This window comes from Typopeltis vanoorti, chromosome 16, assembly GCF_054136105.1.
Source record: "Typopeltis vanoorti isolate ZY-2024b chromosome 16, IOZ_Tvanoo_1.0, whole genome shotgun sequence".
NCBI classification, from domain to species: Eukaryota; Metazoa; Arthropoda; class Arachnida; order Uropygi; family Thelyphonidae; genus Typopeltis; species Typopeltis vanoorti.
This window is the reverse complement of record NC_143564.1, coordinates 67,985,329-68,002,176: the sequence shown is the minus strand read 5'-3', so window position 1 is coordinate 68,002,176 and position 16,848 is coordinate 67,985,329. Positions and strand designations below refer to the sequence as shown.

The following is a 16,848-nucleotide window of genomic DNA, read 5'->3' as shown; positions in this document are numbered from 1 at the left end:
CTGATTATTAAATTAAAAGTTAATGATAATTTAATCATTAACTGATATCGAATTTAATCTTGTCCCATGATGTCACATTCACAAGAATGAAAGACCTTTATGAACTGTTCATTAAGTATCTCCACTATATGATCTGCAGCAGTTGGTCCTATACCATTTTCTCTAATAAATGTCATCTTTCCATAATCATTCTTTTTTTTTTTTTTTTTTTTTTTTGCTGGCTACATATCGAAAGAACACCCAAGGATTCTTTTTGGCTTCATTAGCTAACTGCTCCTCATACTTCACTTTTGCTACCCTTACCAACCAAGTCACCCTCCTTGCCAGTTCTTTGTAATCCTCATGGAATTGATTATTACCACTCCTTTTATGCTGCCTCCTTAATACATTTTTCCTCTGTATCAGATGCTTAATCTCTTCATTCATCCATTTCACACCTATCTTATTTAACCTTCTGACCCTTGGTGCATTTAGACATTGCTTCTATTACGGTTCATGAATATCCCCCAAGCTACATTGATCTCCTTTCCAGCTAACTCCTCATTCCATACCATAAGTATGGAATGAGGAGTTAGCTGTCTCCTGAGCTCCTCATAATTATCATCCTTGTAGTTCCACATATACCCTTTTGTTACAGAGGTCCTCACACTGCTAGCAACCACCTAGGTCAGTGGTGTTCAACCTTTTTTACTACGCGAGCTACTTTTATACAAAAAGTTATTCAGCGATCTAATCTCTTATATAGATCATGTTCTCCCAACACATCTGATTACACACAAATAAACAACTAAAAAAAAAATACACAACTAAAAACTTTATTTGTGTATTTAAAAATTTATTTATCACTTTTAATTATTTTAATACAACAAAAAAAAAAACAAATATATTGGAATAAAATATTTATTTTTCTCTATTTTGGAAAACCAAAGTTAGAAAAAACAACAGATTGATTACAAACTCACAGTTATAGGAAATGCTGGTTGGTTAAAAAAAAAAAAAAAGTTAATGTGAAATTTGGCATTGTTTAGCCCTCGCAATAATTTCCAAGGATTCTTTTTGGCTTCATTAGCTAACTGCTCCTCATACTTCACTTTTGCTACCCTTACCAACCAAGTCACCCTCCTTGCCAGTTCTTTGTAATCCTCATGGAATTGATTATTACCACTCCTTTTATGCTGCCTCCTTGGCCAATCGCAGACAGTCATTTGTAATTTGGTTTCTTAATTGATTTTTTATGACATTCATATTTGAAAAAGCAGATTCTGACAAGTATGTCGATCCGAAACACGACAGAATTTTTCGCGCAATATTAGTTAATATTGGGAATTTTTCATGTACATAGTTCCAAATGACTTCATTGTTTACTGATTTAAAATGTAAGCTAAAATAAAATATCCTAATTTAAAATATCCTGAATGTTTATTATCTCAAGTTCTACTTCAGCTTGTTTTATATCAAACAGCCCGCTAATTTTATTTGAAATTTCTGTGATGTTCAAGTTTTCTTGAAATGGATTATTGATAAAAGATACAATCATTTCAGTTTTATTAAAATCTTTAAATCTTGAATTTATTTCTTCCTCAACTAATTCTATTTCACGAATAAATTCTTTTAAATCATAGCAAAGCATTTCTTGATTTTGTTCAAAAAATTTTAATAAATATGGGAGATGTCTAAATTCGTGGTCATTTATATTTTTCTTTAAAAGTAAGTATTGTTGGAAAGTTTTTATTGAACTTAACATGTCAATTAAATTTTTATCTCTACCTTGTAACTCTAAATTGAAATTGCTTAATTTTGTACAGAAATCTACTAAAAATGATAATTGTAACAACCATCTTTTATCACTCAATTGTGGATAAATATCTCCTTTTTCATCAAGAAAAATTTTTATATCGTTAATTAATACAAGAAATCTTTCTAAAAATTGACTTCTGATGAGCCAGCGAACATTATTGTACAACAGAAGTTTCCTATCATCATCTGCCTGTAATTTAAATAACCGCCGTTGCAGGGCTTTTCCTCGAACAGAATTTACAATTTTAAATGTAATATCCAAAACATCTTTTATGTTTAATCTTTTACTACACAATACTTGTTGGTGAATAATACAGTGGTACATTAAAAAATCTGGATATTTGTTATCATTTTTACATAATGAAATGAAGCCTGATTTATTACCTATCATTGCAGGAGCACCATCAGTAGTAATAGACACAAGTTTAAAAAGCGAAAGTTTGTGTTGTTTCACAAATTCATCAAATGCTGAAAAAATGTCTTCACCTCTAGTCCTTCCCAATAATGGTGTAATTTTCAAAAGTTCTTCTTTACTTGAATAATCTTAAAATACCATGTGAATAAATACCATTAACTGAGCAATATCAGTGAAGTCGTTTGATCATCAAATTGTAATGAAAACGCAACACACTGGTGAATGTCTGACATTAACCTGGCCTGGAAACTTTACTCCGGCAATTGGAACTCTTCCTTTCACAATTTGAAACCTTGTCTGCGGCCTAGAAGTAGTCTCTCTCTCTCTCTCTCTAGCGATGTCTTGAACCGAGAAGCTCCTTTCTGGAAGTGGGAAACTCCCCCTCTCGAGCAACGTGGATCCGGGAAGTCTCTCTGATGGTGACTCTGGACCGGGTGGCATCCTCTCTGACAGCAATTCTGGAACCGGGACCCCTTCTGCTTGCTTCAGTCCCTTTTTATTAGGCCTCCTCTGAGACCTCGCATGAAGTTTGGTGACCCCCAAAGAATCAGTATGAGTCTTTCATCTTAAGTTTCAAGTTCGGCACGCCTTTTGTTCTCCTCCGCTTTCTTTTGATTGTAAGTTGCGGCATCGGAAAGTTGTTTGAACTCTTTCTGACTGACTTCGGAGATGTTTACACTTAGAGCCTGCAAGCCTTTCTCATACATACAAGTTTCAATAACAATCTTTCTAATGCCGCATTGTACAGCTTCAGCAACAAAAACATTGCCTTTGTTTTTAACACTCTAACATATTCTTATTAAAGCAGTATATACAGTTAGCTTCAAAAGAGTTATTTACAAAAACATCTAATACAAACTATACCGAGACAAACAAAGTTTATTTTTTTTACAATATTTACATGGGACTTAACCTAAGTAAAAAATCGATGTAATGTGCTTTGGAATATTTAATATTTAAGCTACAATCGAGTTTTTACACTTTGCTTATAATCGTATTCACTCGGCTTCCTGTTTGACTTCCACTGATCCAAATTAATTCATTTACCCGGACTTATAAGAAAATGACTGATTTGACAATTTTAATGAAAAATAAATAAACAATAGCAATACACTTAAAGCGAATTAAAAATAATACAAAATAATGATAAATAAAATATTATGTTTTCAGTTTTAATTAAATTTGTAAGTAAGGAGGAATACACAAGAGATCAACCAAAAATCGCTCTGCGATCGACGGGTTGTACAACCCTGACCTAGGTAATCACTTCATGGTCACTCTCACCAACTGGAGGGTGATTTGATACCTCATTTATAATTACATCTTTTTATAATATTTATGGACTGAATTGATAGGCACAGCCGAGGCAGTGAGTGTGTCAGAATTGGAAGATGTAGCATTGGACGTCTGCTTTTTGCAGATGACCTAATTCTGCTTAGCTCTTCCACAGATGATCTCCAGCAGACCCTGGATAGGTTTGTAGATTAGCTGTTTGTGCAGAAGCCAGAATGAAGATCAGTGTGGCCAAAATTGAAACATTTGTGGTCTCAAGACAACCATCCCAGTGCACTCCACGTGTTAGTGGAGTCCCACTGAGGCAGGTGGAGAAGTTTAAATACCTTGGGTCCATATTCACAAGTGATGGAAAGTGGGACGTAGAGCTATATACTCAGATTGGCTCAGCAAGCGCAATATTGTGGGAGCTTGGCCGTTCGGTAGTACTGAAGTGGGAATTAAGCCAGAAGGCAAAGCTGGCTGTCTTCAATACAGTCTATGTCCCCATCCTCACCTATGGTCATGAGAGTTGGGTAATGACTGAAAGAATGCAGACACAAATCCAAGCGGCTGAAATGAAGTTCCTTCGGGGAGTTGCAGGGCTGACAAGACTCGATAGAGTCAGAAGTTCTGCAATTCAGGAAACCCCTCAATACTCAACTGTTGCTCGAGTTGAGAGATCACAGTTATGTTGGTACAGGCACCTGGTCAGAATGCCATAAGAGAGGCTCCCACAGCAGGCCCTCTTTGCCAAGCCAGAGGGTGGGAGGTCACGTGGAAGGCAAAGGACTCACTGGATAGATTATATCCAAAATCTTGGGTGGACATGTTTGGGAGTCCCACCAGAACACCTGAGCTTGGTGGCGGAGGATCGTGACCATTGGAAGTTCCTCTTGCAGCTGCTGCCCCCACAACCCAATTAGGAAAGGTGGGCCTTGAAGATGAATGAATTTATAATTACATCCTCTGATGAGATGATCAAATTCAAGACTCTCAATCCTTGTGTGCCCTATGTTACATACTGTCTGAGGTAGTTGTCCCTCAAAAAACTCATTTTCTTTACTTCCAGTTGCTATCTCATCATCCCAGTCTATATTGCCATAATTAAAATCGGCCATAATGATCATCCTTTCTTATTTGCTTTGACTAATTTGATTATACATTTCATAGTCACTACCATCCACATTACAGATCTATAACAACATTTGACTTAGTATTTCATCCTATTGACCTCTATATCTCCCATCATACTGCCACACTATTTCCCTTTTGCATCTCTACCTTTTAGGGACATAACTCTTTCTCTAACATCAATCGCACTCACCCTTCCGTTTTACCTTTTCTATCTTCACAAAACACATCATACCTTTCCATCTCTATTCCTGTCAGGATGTCATCCTCATCCAACCATGTCTCACTCAACAATTCTTAGGTGAACAGACTCAATTAATGCAACCATTTCATTTGTCTTGTTTCTTACACTTCTAGCATTTATATACAAACATAGCAGCTCATTCCCAGATCTATAGCTAGTTTCACTGATACCACTTATTTGATGCGATTTCTCAATGCTTAAATAGAGCCATTTCTTTTTCTACTTATTCATCTTAGAACCTTCTTCAAATACAACTGTTTTTCCCTTGGAATGATAAGTTCAATATTCTCTGGCATGGTATGTCACATTTGGCAACTGCACATGTAATGGAAGGAATGATGCAGAATATAGTTTGGATAGTTGAGGTGGATAGTAGTTGTTCAGATACCAGTTGAGGCTGGAAATAATGGATCAAGTTCTGATGCACATGAATGATAGTATACCTCATTTAATTTTGAAATAAAGTCACAAATGTTAGTAGTTCACATTTACAAAAAATGAACAAATAAGTAATTTTTTAAAGATTTTTGTGGGGATTTTCTGCTGAATTTTTGCTGCTTTTTATTATCTTTTATTGCATTCTTTGTATTTTTGTAGATAATTTTTTTTTTATCATCTACAATGTCATTCATGATTGGCAATGTGAGGAGAAACTCATGAAGCATAAGCATGCAGTGTCTTTAGGTTAATGACATAGGATTATTTGCTAGCTAGCTGGTCAGAAAGCCTTGTTACATGATGCACTAACATCAGGTTTGATACCATGTACTACTCGCCACCTTACAGAATGGCTTTACTGTTGTACCTTCAGACAGAGGAAACCATGGGGCCCCTACTTAAATATTGTGTGTTGAGCAGGTCCATAAAAGACGTCACCTGGTGAGAAAGAGAGAGGAAAGGGACAAACTGGAGATCCTACAGTGGTGACTACATGAAAATAGTTGCTTCAAGCCACCATGATTTCAATGGGAATGAATGGCAGATGAAGCAATTAAAACAACTATGTTATGCTTGCTAACTGCTTGTGTTCTTTAAAATGATTTGAAAATGATTTGTTCTATAGAATTTACTTTTAGATATTGTAAAACAAACTTGTTATTAACTTAAACAATCTAGTTTAGTGCATTTTGTTGGCATACAACTGCTGCATTTTGATCTGATCCAGTTCTCAATTCCAGAACTAATAATCAGAACAAATGTTAAAACAAAGTTACAGAATGATATTATATTTTATTTTTTATCATTAAGAAATGAAGCTATTCCAGTATTCACATACCGTTTTCTTGTCCTTTTTGAATTTTTATACACCACTCCAGACTCTCCAGGTCTCGGAAATATGGAAGGTCCATTTTCTTTTTTTCCATCTACAAAATGACAGCTACATAGCCTAGAATTAGGTGTCGGAACCCTATCTGTAGAGCTAAATGAGAAATACAGCATGATAGTGCATAATTAATTTATATACTTCAACAAAAATTAATGCAACATACAGAAAGTTCAAGAGTGAATGAACTTAGAAATGTGTCACAGACATTGTGTGAATAATGGTTACAGTCTTAAACTCAAGTTTCCCAGATGGAAACTCGAGTTTAATGCAGTATAAACACTAATCATATATTATTTAATATATTAGTGCAGACTGCACCATTATCTCTGTCAAAATTTTCCTAGCTAACTAAGCAACAACTATCTGTTTCTCAGAAGCAGCCTTTCATGAACATTATTATTACCTGACACCTCCAGGGAGTCCAAAGACTCATCGAGAGAGGGCACCTACTCTACAACTCTTCATCTCCACCACTCAATTCACCAACTACTGCGAACTGCATCATCTACACCAATGGCATCTACTGCCCACCACAACTAGTATTTTCATAGACAATCACAAACATTCATGCCCACGGCGGGATGGATTCAAACCTGCATCGTTTTAGCCGGAGAGCAGATATGTTAACCACTCAGCCAACCAGGCCAGCCTTATTATAATTAGCACCTGATTTCCACAAGTAGTGGAGATCAGGTGCTAATTATAGTAGATCTCATATAGTAGTGTCTTCAATTAAAAACTCAATTGAAGACACTACTGCAAAAAGAAGGCAGCAGCACCACTTTTGGTCAAAAACTGAGTTATAGACTGCAATGTATGTAAAAAAAAAAAAAAAAACTCTCTGAATAGATTAGTCTAAGAATAGATTAGTCCAATAAGCCAATGCAGAGTTATAATGATTATAGTGCAGCATCCTACAACTTTGTGATTGACACTGATGATTTCTTGTATATATATTTCATTGTTGTTTGATATTTTCTGATACGTTCTCATATAGCAATAAATAGTTTTGCAACAACATTTTGTTACTTATTTTAATAATTAACCTCAGATTATCATATTTTTATGCAATTTGGTGCAAAAAAAGGGGAAGCTCCAAATTTTGAAAATTCATCCAGCTCTGAGGAAAAAAGATTTTATCTTAATAATAATGCTCAAATGTGTATTTATATGTTGCCAAAACATTTTGAGTAACCGACTAAAAAAAAATTTTTTTTTAATTGCTTTTACTTAATTTTCAAAAGTTGATAATATTGGAGCTGTCACCTTCTTGCTGCAAAGTCAATTGCAGATGGTCCCCACTAACACACAAGAAGTTCATTAAACCATGTTCATTAAACTCATTCAGTATATCTGCATTCACCACATGCCGACAATACACTCCACTCTTCAATCACTCTCCATACAAAGAACCTACTCCCCATCCTCCTTAATTTCCAGGGAGAGCATCTTGTTCTACCCCTTCCTGTCTTTTTCCGTCCTATGAAAAATCTCTTCCACAGTAACCTGTTAACAACCCCTTACAAACTCAAATCTCCCAATCATATTCCTCTCTTCCCCCTGTTCACAAGGCCCTGCAAATGGCACTCCCTCAATCTGTCCTCATATCCCCCCCCCCACACACACACAGACCAAAAACTAACTTAGTCAATCTTCTGTGGAGATCTTTTCCAATATATATCATCAACCTCTCCCATCTTCCTCTTGAAAATGAGGTAACCAAATCTGCATGCAATAAATAATCCATATGAGGCCCGATTAAGACCTAACTTCTATATGTCAAGGTCCTTCTCATCACTGCAATAACCCAATGTGATGATTTCACAACCTGAGCAATATAACCCCCCCCCTAAACTTAACATTCCTGTCCAAACTTCCAGATCTCATTCCCTCAACCTCCTTCAAAATTTCCCTACCAATTTTATACTTTGCATCCCATCCTTGCCTATCAAATTTCAAACTTACACTTTGCCAAACTGAAGTGGTAGCTCCAATCACTTCCACTCATACAATCTATTCTGATTCTCCTATAATGTCACATCTGCTCTATTTCTTATGTCTTCCCAACTCTGCATCATCTGCAAATAGCCACATATCTCCAGTTAAACCTGTCCCAATATCAGTAACATAACTTAATGATCCCAAAACAGATCCCTGCAGCACCTTTCCTTTTTGGGATACTGCACCACCATACACAATCCACTGAAACCTAACTGACAGTGCCAATTACCATCATCTCCATCTGATCTTCCCTATCTCTCTTCACTTTATTTCATTTAAGATCAGAAGTGGGTGTAGGGGAAAGAACACATTTTTATTACAGTGGAATTTCATTCCATACATCACTATACATTGTAAGTGATGCTGTTTATATACAAAAAATACATATTTAAATTATGAGGAGAGTCAGTGATTGCTGGAAGAGCCCAATTCAGAGAAAGGATAAAATAGTTTTTTAAACCAAAAGCTATGCTATAAAAGACAAATATTTTCAAAATGACTACCAGTTTTTTTCGAAAGTTGTTGCTAATAGCAATTTCATTTCCTCTGCTCATGTGGTACTTTATCATATGAATTTTCAAGATCAACAAATTTTACCCTGTGTCAATTTGTCAAAGGGTAAAATGATGGTCTTAGCAACAATTCTCCCCCCCCCGCTCTTTTTTTTTAGTGTAAACTTATTAGACATTTAATACTATGGACAACAGGTTAGATAACTCTTCTCAAGAAACAAAACATGCTGTGTAGTGGTTTTTCACTGTACACTGAAATTCATCTATCATCTAAAGACATTCACAAACATTCAAGCTCATACTGGAATTCAAATTGTTTGTTAAAGTAGGTACACTATCCACTCAACCAACAAGGCTGGTGAATTGTTGAAGAAAATAAAAGTTTCAGGAAAAGTTTTCCTGAAACTTTTCTTAAGGAAATTCTTCTAAAATTCTCACATTTACAAATTGGTACAATAGAGCTCTTCTCTAATCATTTGGAATTTGACCTCTTCTAATGATGTTTTCTGAATTATGAAGAACACTGACCAGTAAAAAGAGGGAGGTTATTATTCCTCTTTATATAAGGCTATGATTCACCACATGTTGACTAGTGTGCAGATTTGGTCACCTACATTGCTAAGGAATTGGAAGGTGATGGAGAGGATTCAGAGATGAGTGAACAAGCTTGCGACACGTCTGTGGAACGTACCCTATGAGAAAAGACTGTGGGTTGCAGAGTTTAGCTGACAGGTGAAGGAGAGGAGATATGATAGAAACTTATAAGTTACTAAAGGGATTGTATAAGATTGACACAAAAGAAAATTTTCCATATATTGGGAGTAGGGGAAAAACAAGGGGGGTCACACTTGGAAGTTGTCTAAGTGTGGTAAGTAAGAGTGGGCAAGACTTGGTTCTTTACTTGGAGAGTGGTGAATGAGTGGAATGGATTATCAGAGGTGGTTGTGAGCACCTCAACAGTAAATAAGTTTAAGGAGATGTATAATAGGTATTGTGTTAATGGATAGTGTGGGTCTCTCGTGATGAATCTGGATGCCATGGAGTACCCATATATATAGTAATTATGCAGTTGCCACCACAAAACTTTTATAGTGCATTTCAGCAATTCAGGTGTTTCCAGCTGTCTTTCTATATCTTTGGTTTGAAATGGTTTTTTCTATTATTATTAACTTTTATATACATTCCTCTAGATATGTTCTACAAATGTCGTATCCCTTATTTCATTTAATAGTTTCTCATCATAATTTCTCCAGATACTTAGATTATCCTTGTATAAAGTCTTAATATCACCTTTGTGATTTTTGTTTCTTCTTCTTCTGTTTCCTCTCTTCCTATAAAATATTGTCATTTTCATGACATTTATCTTCTGTGTTGTTTCCAAAAATCTTCCAAAGCTTTTTGTCTCCTATTTTACATCAAACTTAGCTGGTCAAGAGTTATTCTCTATATGCTCTAAAAGCAATGGCGGCTCGTAGCTTGAAATGTGGGGGGTGCTGCAACTTTCGAAATATACATACACTGTAAATACAGTGTATGTGTGTTTGGATAAAATATCAAAATTATGATAAAAATTAAACATGAAAAAATATTTTTTATTATCGATAAAATTATACAGTTTGGTATACAGTAGTATCTCGCTAATCCGAACCTCTTTAGTCCGAACCCTCCAGTAATCCGAACTGCGGTTTGAAAGAAAAAAAAAAGTTATATTTATTACATATTATTATTTTTATTTAATAATTATTATTTTAACTATTATTTATTTTATTATTATTACAGTAATTTTTTTTTTTTCAAACTGTCAATTGTATGGTTACACTGTAGGCCTATTTTGATTTATTGTGTGTTCACGTTTGCTTTTTTATACTGTACAGTACGTACTATATTGTCGGCATCAATCACTGCTGTTAAGCATCATGAAAAAACTGTGGCCTTCCAGAATTTACAAAGATAACTAGAGTGATACACAAAAAGCAGATATTCAAAACGGGAATAATTTGGTTAAAAATATAAATCCAGATGTTGAAATTTCACAAACAGATTGTACGGAATGGATTACAGGCAGAACCGAAAGTGAATTTGAAATTAAATCAGATGCATAAATTATAAATATGATGCTACAGAATGAATTAGCAGACGATGATGACGATGAAGAACTCTAAGAAAAAAAAGTAAACCACGAAGAAGCAGTTGACAGTTTTAATATGTGTATAGAATGGTCTAAGCAGAATGATACGCCATTCCACAAAATTTTATTGCTAATGCAGCTCTGAGAAGAAGCATTCGAAAAAAGTTTAGCTTCCAAGAAGCAAAATAAATAAATAAAAAAAAAAACTTTTTTGTGTTATTTTGTGGAACTTTTTTTTGTGTGTTGTGTACAAGAAAGTGATATTTTTTATGCAAATTAAGTTATGTACTGAACTATGCAATTTTATTAAATCAGAATCTTCAACAATACATGTACATACAAACTAAATATTTTACTAAAATAAACTTGTGTACTGTATTATTTTTTTAAGTTTTATATTACAGTACAATAACATTTTTTTCTATCAGTTAATTCATTTATTTACAGAATTAAATTGATGTGCCATTAGAATCTGATTATTTTTGTCTTAAACGCTAGTTATTGTTGCCTCTTGGGGGGAAAATTCGCTAATCCGAACGAGCACGGTTTTTATTAGTTCGGATTAGCGAGATTCCACTGTAATTCAAAATTACCAGTGGCAGGCCCATGAAGTTTTAAGTGGGGGTGCTGCTTATACAAAATAATTTTTTAAAAAATTCTTTTTTTCCTAATTAGCAACCAATTTATTAATAAATAAATCTACAGATTTATTTATTAATAAATTGGTTGTTAATTAGGAAAAAAAGAATTTTTTTAAAAATTATTTTGTATAGGCAGCACCCCCACTTAAAACTTCACAGCCCGGCATTGAAAATTACTTTAAAATAAAATATATTCTTCTTGTTTTGTTTCATGAAAAAATATGGTTTATTATCGATAAAATTATAGTTTAGTATAATTCAAAATTACTTAAAAAGAAAATCCATTCTTCTTGTTTTGTTTCGAGCGAAAAGGTCAATAACTTTTTCCTTGATGTTTGTGTGACTGTTGAAGAATTTTTTCTCCATTGAAATCATCGCAAGTGCATTTAACCTATTCTGATTCATAGTGCTCCTCAGAAATGTTTTTATTCTCTTTAATGTTGAAAAACAGCGTTCAGGCTCTGATGTAGTCATAGGAATTGTCAAGAGAATTTTTATCAATACAGTAATTTCACTAAGAACACAATCTAAATTATTTTCTGTTATAAATTTTAACAAGTCAATTAATTTACAATAATCATGCATGTCGGGTCTACTGTAGAATACTCGAAGTTCAGTTTCAAGTTTTTCTTCGTTGATCATGGGATATGCTTCAGTGGTCAATTTTATTTCTTCTGTAGGCAATTTATTCTTAAAATTAGCTAATTTATCCTTGTTAAATAATTTAGCGGCTACTAAATGTTTAGTGAAAGAATACCTTTCCTCCATATCAACACATATGCAGTCACATACTTCCTTTGATTCAGCAGTGAGCATCTTTGAAGGATTCTCACAGTACTTTGAATTTCTTATTGCCAAAATAGCAGTTTTAAAATTTGCTATATATTCATGTACTTTGAATACATCAATTTCACAAGATTGCATTTGATTGTAAATTACTTCAACATGAGGCATTATCTGATGAAAAAGCTCCAACCAGAATATAAATTTTTCATTATTTAGATAGTGTAAAATTCCTGTGGCTTCTGATATAGTTTGATCTGCATTTGATGTTGACTGAATTTCAGCAAGGCAGCTTTTTAAAGGTTGCAAATTTTCGTAAACTTTGTTCACAGTGCATATGTTAAAGTTCCATTTTGTAGTAGATGGGCGAGGAATGGCGGTGTTTATATGCTTATGAAGAATTGTTACACATTGTGGTAATCTCGAGAAAAATGTTGATATAGCCATAATATTGGAGAAAAAAATTCTTGAGTTCCGCGTAACACTTGCTGCATTTTTCATTATAAGATTCAGTTGGTGAGCATAACAATGAGTGAAATGTGCATTATTATAAAATTCTTTAACTTTTGCTTGAATGCCCCCTTTTTTACCCTTCATGACATTTGCACCATCAAATGTCTGAGCTATTAGTTTTTGTCTATTACCTTGAAGGATAATATCTAACTGCTCTAGAATACATTTGGATAAGCCATCTATAGTTTGATTCTCTGGAATAAAGAATCCCCAAAAACATTCAAATATTTCTTCATTCAATAAGTAGCGAAAAACAATAACCATCTGAGAGTGTTCTGAAACATCCGTTGTGTCATCAGCAATGACAGCTACAAATGAAGCTTCTTCAATATCCTTATTTACTTCATTTTGGTATATTTGAAAAAGACAATCGAGTATCTCATTCTGAATAGTTTTAGAAACACCTTTAAAGACTGTACTGGTTTCCAAATGGTTTCTTAAATCTGAATCTAATTTAGATGCAAAATTCACTAATCCCCTAAATAGACCTGAATCTGCTGAATCATCTTTATCGTCATGTCCACGTAAAGGAATTTCAAAATTTCCACAAAATAGCATACAGTCAATTATCTTGGATAAAATTTCACGGTTTTTAGCAACCTTTTTGTTATGCTCATTAATTGAAATTCTGTAGGCCTTGCTAAGTTTTTTAATATCTACAGTTCCTAAAAGCGACAAAGAAACTGCATTTTCAATATGTTTTTGTGATGTTTCATGCTTTTCAGTTTGTTCTTTCATTCTATTTATATTTACAAAACCATCCTTTGTCCATTTTGTTTCACCTCCAAACAACAAACACGGAAAACAAAATAGTGCATTTTTCACTTCACAACCACATAGCCAACTTTTCTTTTTATACCACTCTGTGTTAAAACTTCTAATGTACTTCTTATCTTTGCTTATTCCTGGCTGAGATATTTGAATATCGGGTAAAGGAGGGCCTATTATTTTAACAGAAACTTTCTCAGCAAGAGTCAACTGTGAAAATTTAAGTTTTTGTAGTTCACTTACAGTCACTACTGTCACAGAACTTATTTCTTGAGGTTGCATTTCTGAGGTCATAATTGTCAATAACCCCAATAATGCTATAAAATAAAAACTATAACAAATGTGATGTCTTTAATTGTAATGGCCAAATATTTTTGTAGTTCACTCACAGTCACTACAGTCACAGAACTTATTTCTTGAGGTCATAATTGTCAATAACCCCAATAATGCTATAAAATAAAAACTATAACAAATGTCATGTCTTTAATTGTAATGTCCAAATATTTAAAGAGTCGGAGTAAACACGATAAGCACTACGAACACTCTACTACTGGCGCAAACTGCATATAAACAGCAGTAGAACTGCGCGACAGACAGTGCCGCATTACGCTGCTCGCATCTCACCATAACATGAATATATGCTTGCGCGCGTAGTAATATGACACTGTGGTAAACACAGTGCTGCTAGCGTCCTTCGTCCTCCTAAGTGCTACAGGAGGGATTTTTATTATTTTTTATACAAAATAAGAGAATTATATAGGATTGTTGATGATAAAATTAAATATTACAAGCAAATATAAATAAATGAATAAATATATTTATATATCGAGAAAAATTGGGGGTGCTGCAGATCAGCAGTTCCTATGCACGAGCCGCCAGTCTAAAAGCACATACTAATTTACTAACTCTGAACTTTCTAAATGATTCCTTCAAGAAGTGATTCTTTCACTTGTGTCCATTGTGAGATCCTTATTTTTCTATATCTGCATATGACTACTCTACATTCCTTCCAGGCTGAGTAAATCAATGTTTTCTTCATATTTCATCATTCACTCTAAGTTTTGTCCTTGATTTCAAACTCTTGCACTTTTATTTTTTTTTATTCACTTAATGATAATTGTATATTTTGAGAACCCCAGAGCACAGCCAGAAGAATTGCACGGTTTGACTGGAAAATAGCCAACTAGCCAGTGGCGGCCGGTGAAAATTTTAAGTTGGGGTGCTGCATATAAAAAATAAAATTCTTTTTTTTCCTAATCAGTAACCAATGTATTAATAGTAAATTTACATCTTAAAAATTGTTTTATTAAAAATATTTCACCCTCACCACGAACAAACACCAATAATAAAAATTTCGTATCTCACAGAAATAACGCGCGCATGCATACAATTTATGTATGTAAGCGACACTGCTCAAACGAGAAGTGTCGGATTCACTTGTTCCGAGCATTCGGCCGAAAGCGATAATTCTGACACTGCGTTAGATCGCAGTGCATTTGTTTCGTGTAACGATAATTGAAAAAATATAATTCTTTTCATCTTTTCAAAATTATGACGAGTATCACACACGTCATAATTCAGCCTTGTATTTATAATAAATAAATAATTATATGTTATTTTAACAGAATAAAATAAGATTTACAAAAAATAGTTCACCCTCACCAATAAAAGTTTCGTATCTCACAGAAATAACGCGCGCAAGCATACAGTTTATGTGAGCGACACTGCATTTGTTTCGCAATCTAAAGCGTTAATCGAACAATTCCAATCATTAACTATTCAATCAATGTCGAAACATAAGCTGTAACCTTTAACATGTTGTACTGCATTTATATAATGTTGCAAGTATTGTTGTTATTTATAAACACAAACAAAATTTATTTTTTTCATTTTTTCCTTTGGGGTGCTGCAGTGTCGCAGTGCTTATGTACAGCCGAAACTGCAAGTAGCTCTTGTCACAACAAGAAGCACCTTTATGTGAACTTTTCAATTGAAGGTGAGTTGCCTGTTCACAGACGGAAGTAGAAAAGTTTTCTCTCCCTCTCGGAAAAAAAAAAAAAAAAAAAGGATTTTCATCCTGCATACATGCAAATGTATGAAGATGGAGTATATTGCAATGTGGGTGGAGAAGTGGAGACTGAGGAGGTACATGTGGTAAGCAGTGATAAAAGTGATTTGGCAGGTGTAGTGGTGAAATCACAACCAACATATGGCTTGGATAGGACTGGCTATAGACCTAAAAATGAACTATTGTGTTTGTTTACAAATGCCAAAAGCATCAAAAATAAAGAGGATGAAATGGTTTCAGTGATTGAGTTTATTTGCCCTCAATCATTGGAATAAGTGAAACATGGTTGAATGAAGATGATATTGTAATGGGAATAGAAATGGAAGGGTACAGTATTTTTCATGAGGATAGAAAAGGCAGGAAAGGAGGGAGAGTGCTGCTGATGGTAGCAGGGGAATTAAGTCCACATAAGATGACATGAAAGGGGGAAATAGTGGCAGTGGTTATGAGGCATTGTGATGTAACATGAAGGTTGAGAGGAAGACATATTTAGTTGGATGTTACTATAGGCCTGGGATTGTGGAAGGTGGTGATGAAGAAATGTATAAACAATTTGGTTTAGTGAACAAAGGAAGGGTAATTATTATGGGCGATTTTAATTATGGTGGTATAGACTGGAATGAAGAGATAGCGTTTGGGAATAAGGAAAGTGAATTTCTCGAGTACTTGAGAGATAACTATTTCAGGCCACGTGTAAAGAAAGGCACACAAGGATCAGGAGTTCTAGATCTCATCATTTCATCAGAGGATGTAATTGTTAGTGGGGGTTTCATATTTTCCTCCAGTTGATAAAAGTGATCATGAAGTAATCACCTGTGTTGTGGCTAGTCATATGCAGGCTTTTGCGAGAAAAGGATATATGTGGAATTATAAGGCTGGTGATTATGACAAGCTTAGGAGACAACTTCGAGCTATAACATGGAATGAGGAGTTGGGCAGTAAGGAAATAAATGCTGCATTGGAACTTACAGAGAAATACATAACAGCATCAATGTACAAATATATCCCAAAGGCTGAATAAGGTGGGTGTAAAATGGATGAATGTGGAGCTTAAGCATGAAATATGGAAAAAGAAAGTCCTTTGGAGGAAGTACAAGATGAACAATGGTAATCAGTCACATGAAGAATATAAAGAACAAGCCATGAGAGTGACTCAATTAGTAAGGAAAACAAAAGTAGAGTATGAGCAGAAATTGGCAAATCCAGCTAAGAAAAACCCTAGAGTTTTTTAGATATGTGGCAAGC

General features: G+C 34.4%; 1 protein-coding gene across 1 annotated transcript in view; it reads right to left on the bottom strand.

Annotated features, from left to right (window-relative positions):
* Positions 1–14,507, bottom strand: part of LOC150098103 (zinc finger MYM-type protein 1) — a 106,061-nt gene extending 91,554 nt beyond the window's left edge. Inside the window, exons 1-2 of the mRNA XM_090406087.1 lie at positions 11,740–14,507; positions 6,139–6,282 (exon numbers count right to left, since the gene is read on the bottom strand). Of these exons, the coding sequence (XP_090262213.1) occupies positions 6,139–6,282; positions 11,740–13,829 (2,234 nt within the window). The 5' untranslated portion in view covers positions 13,830–14,507. The remainder of the gene's footprint in view (positions 1–6,138; positions 6,283–11,739) is intronic.
* Between the last annotated feature and the right edge of the window lie 2,341 nt (positions 14,508–16,848).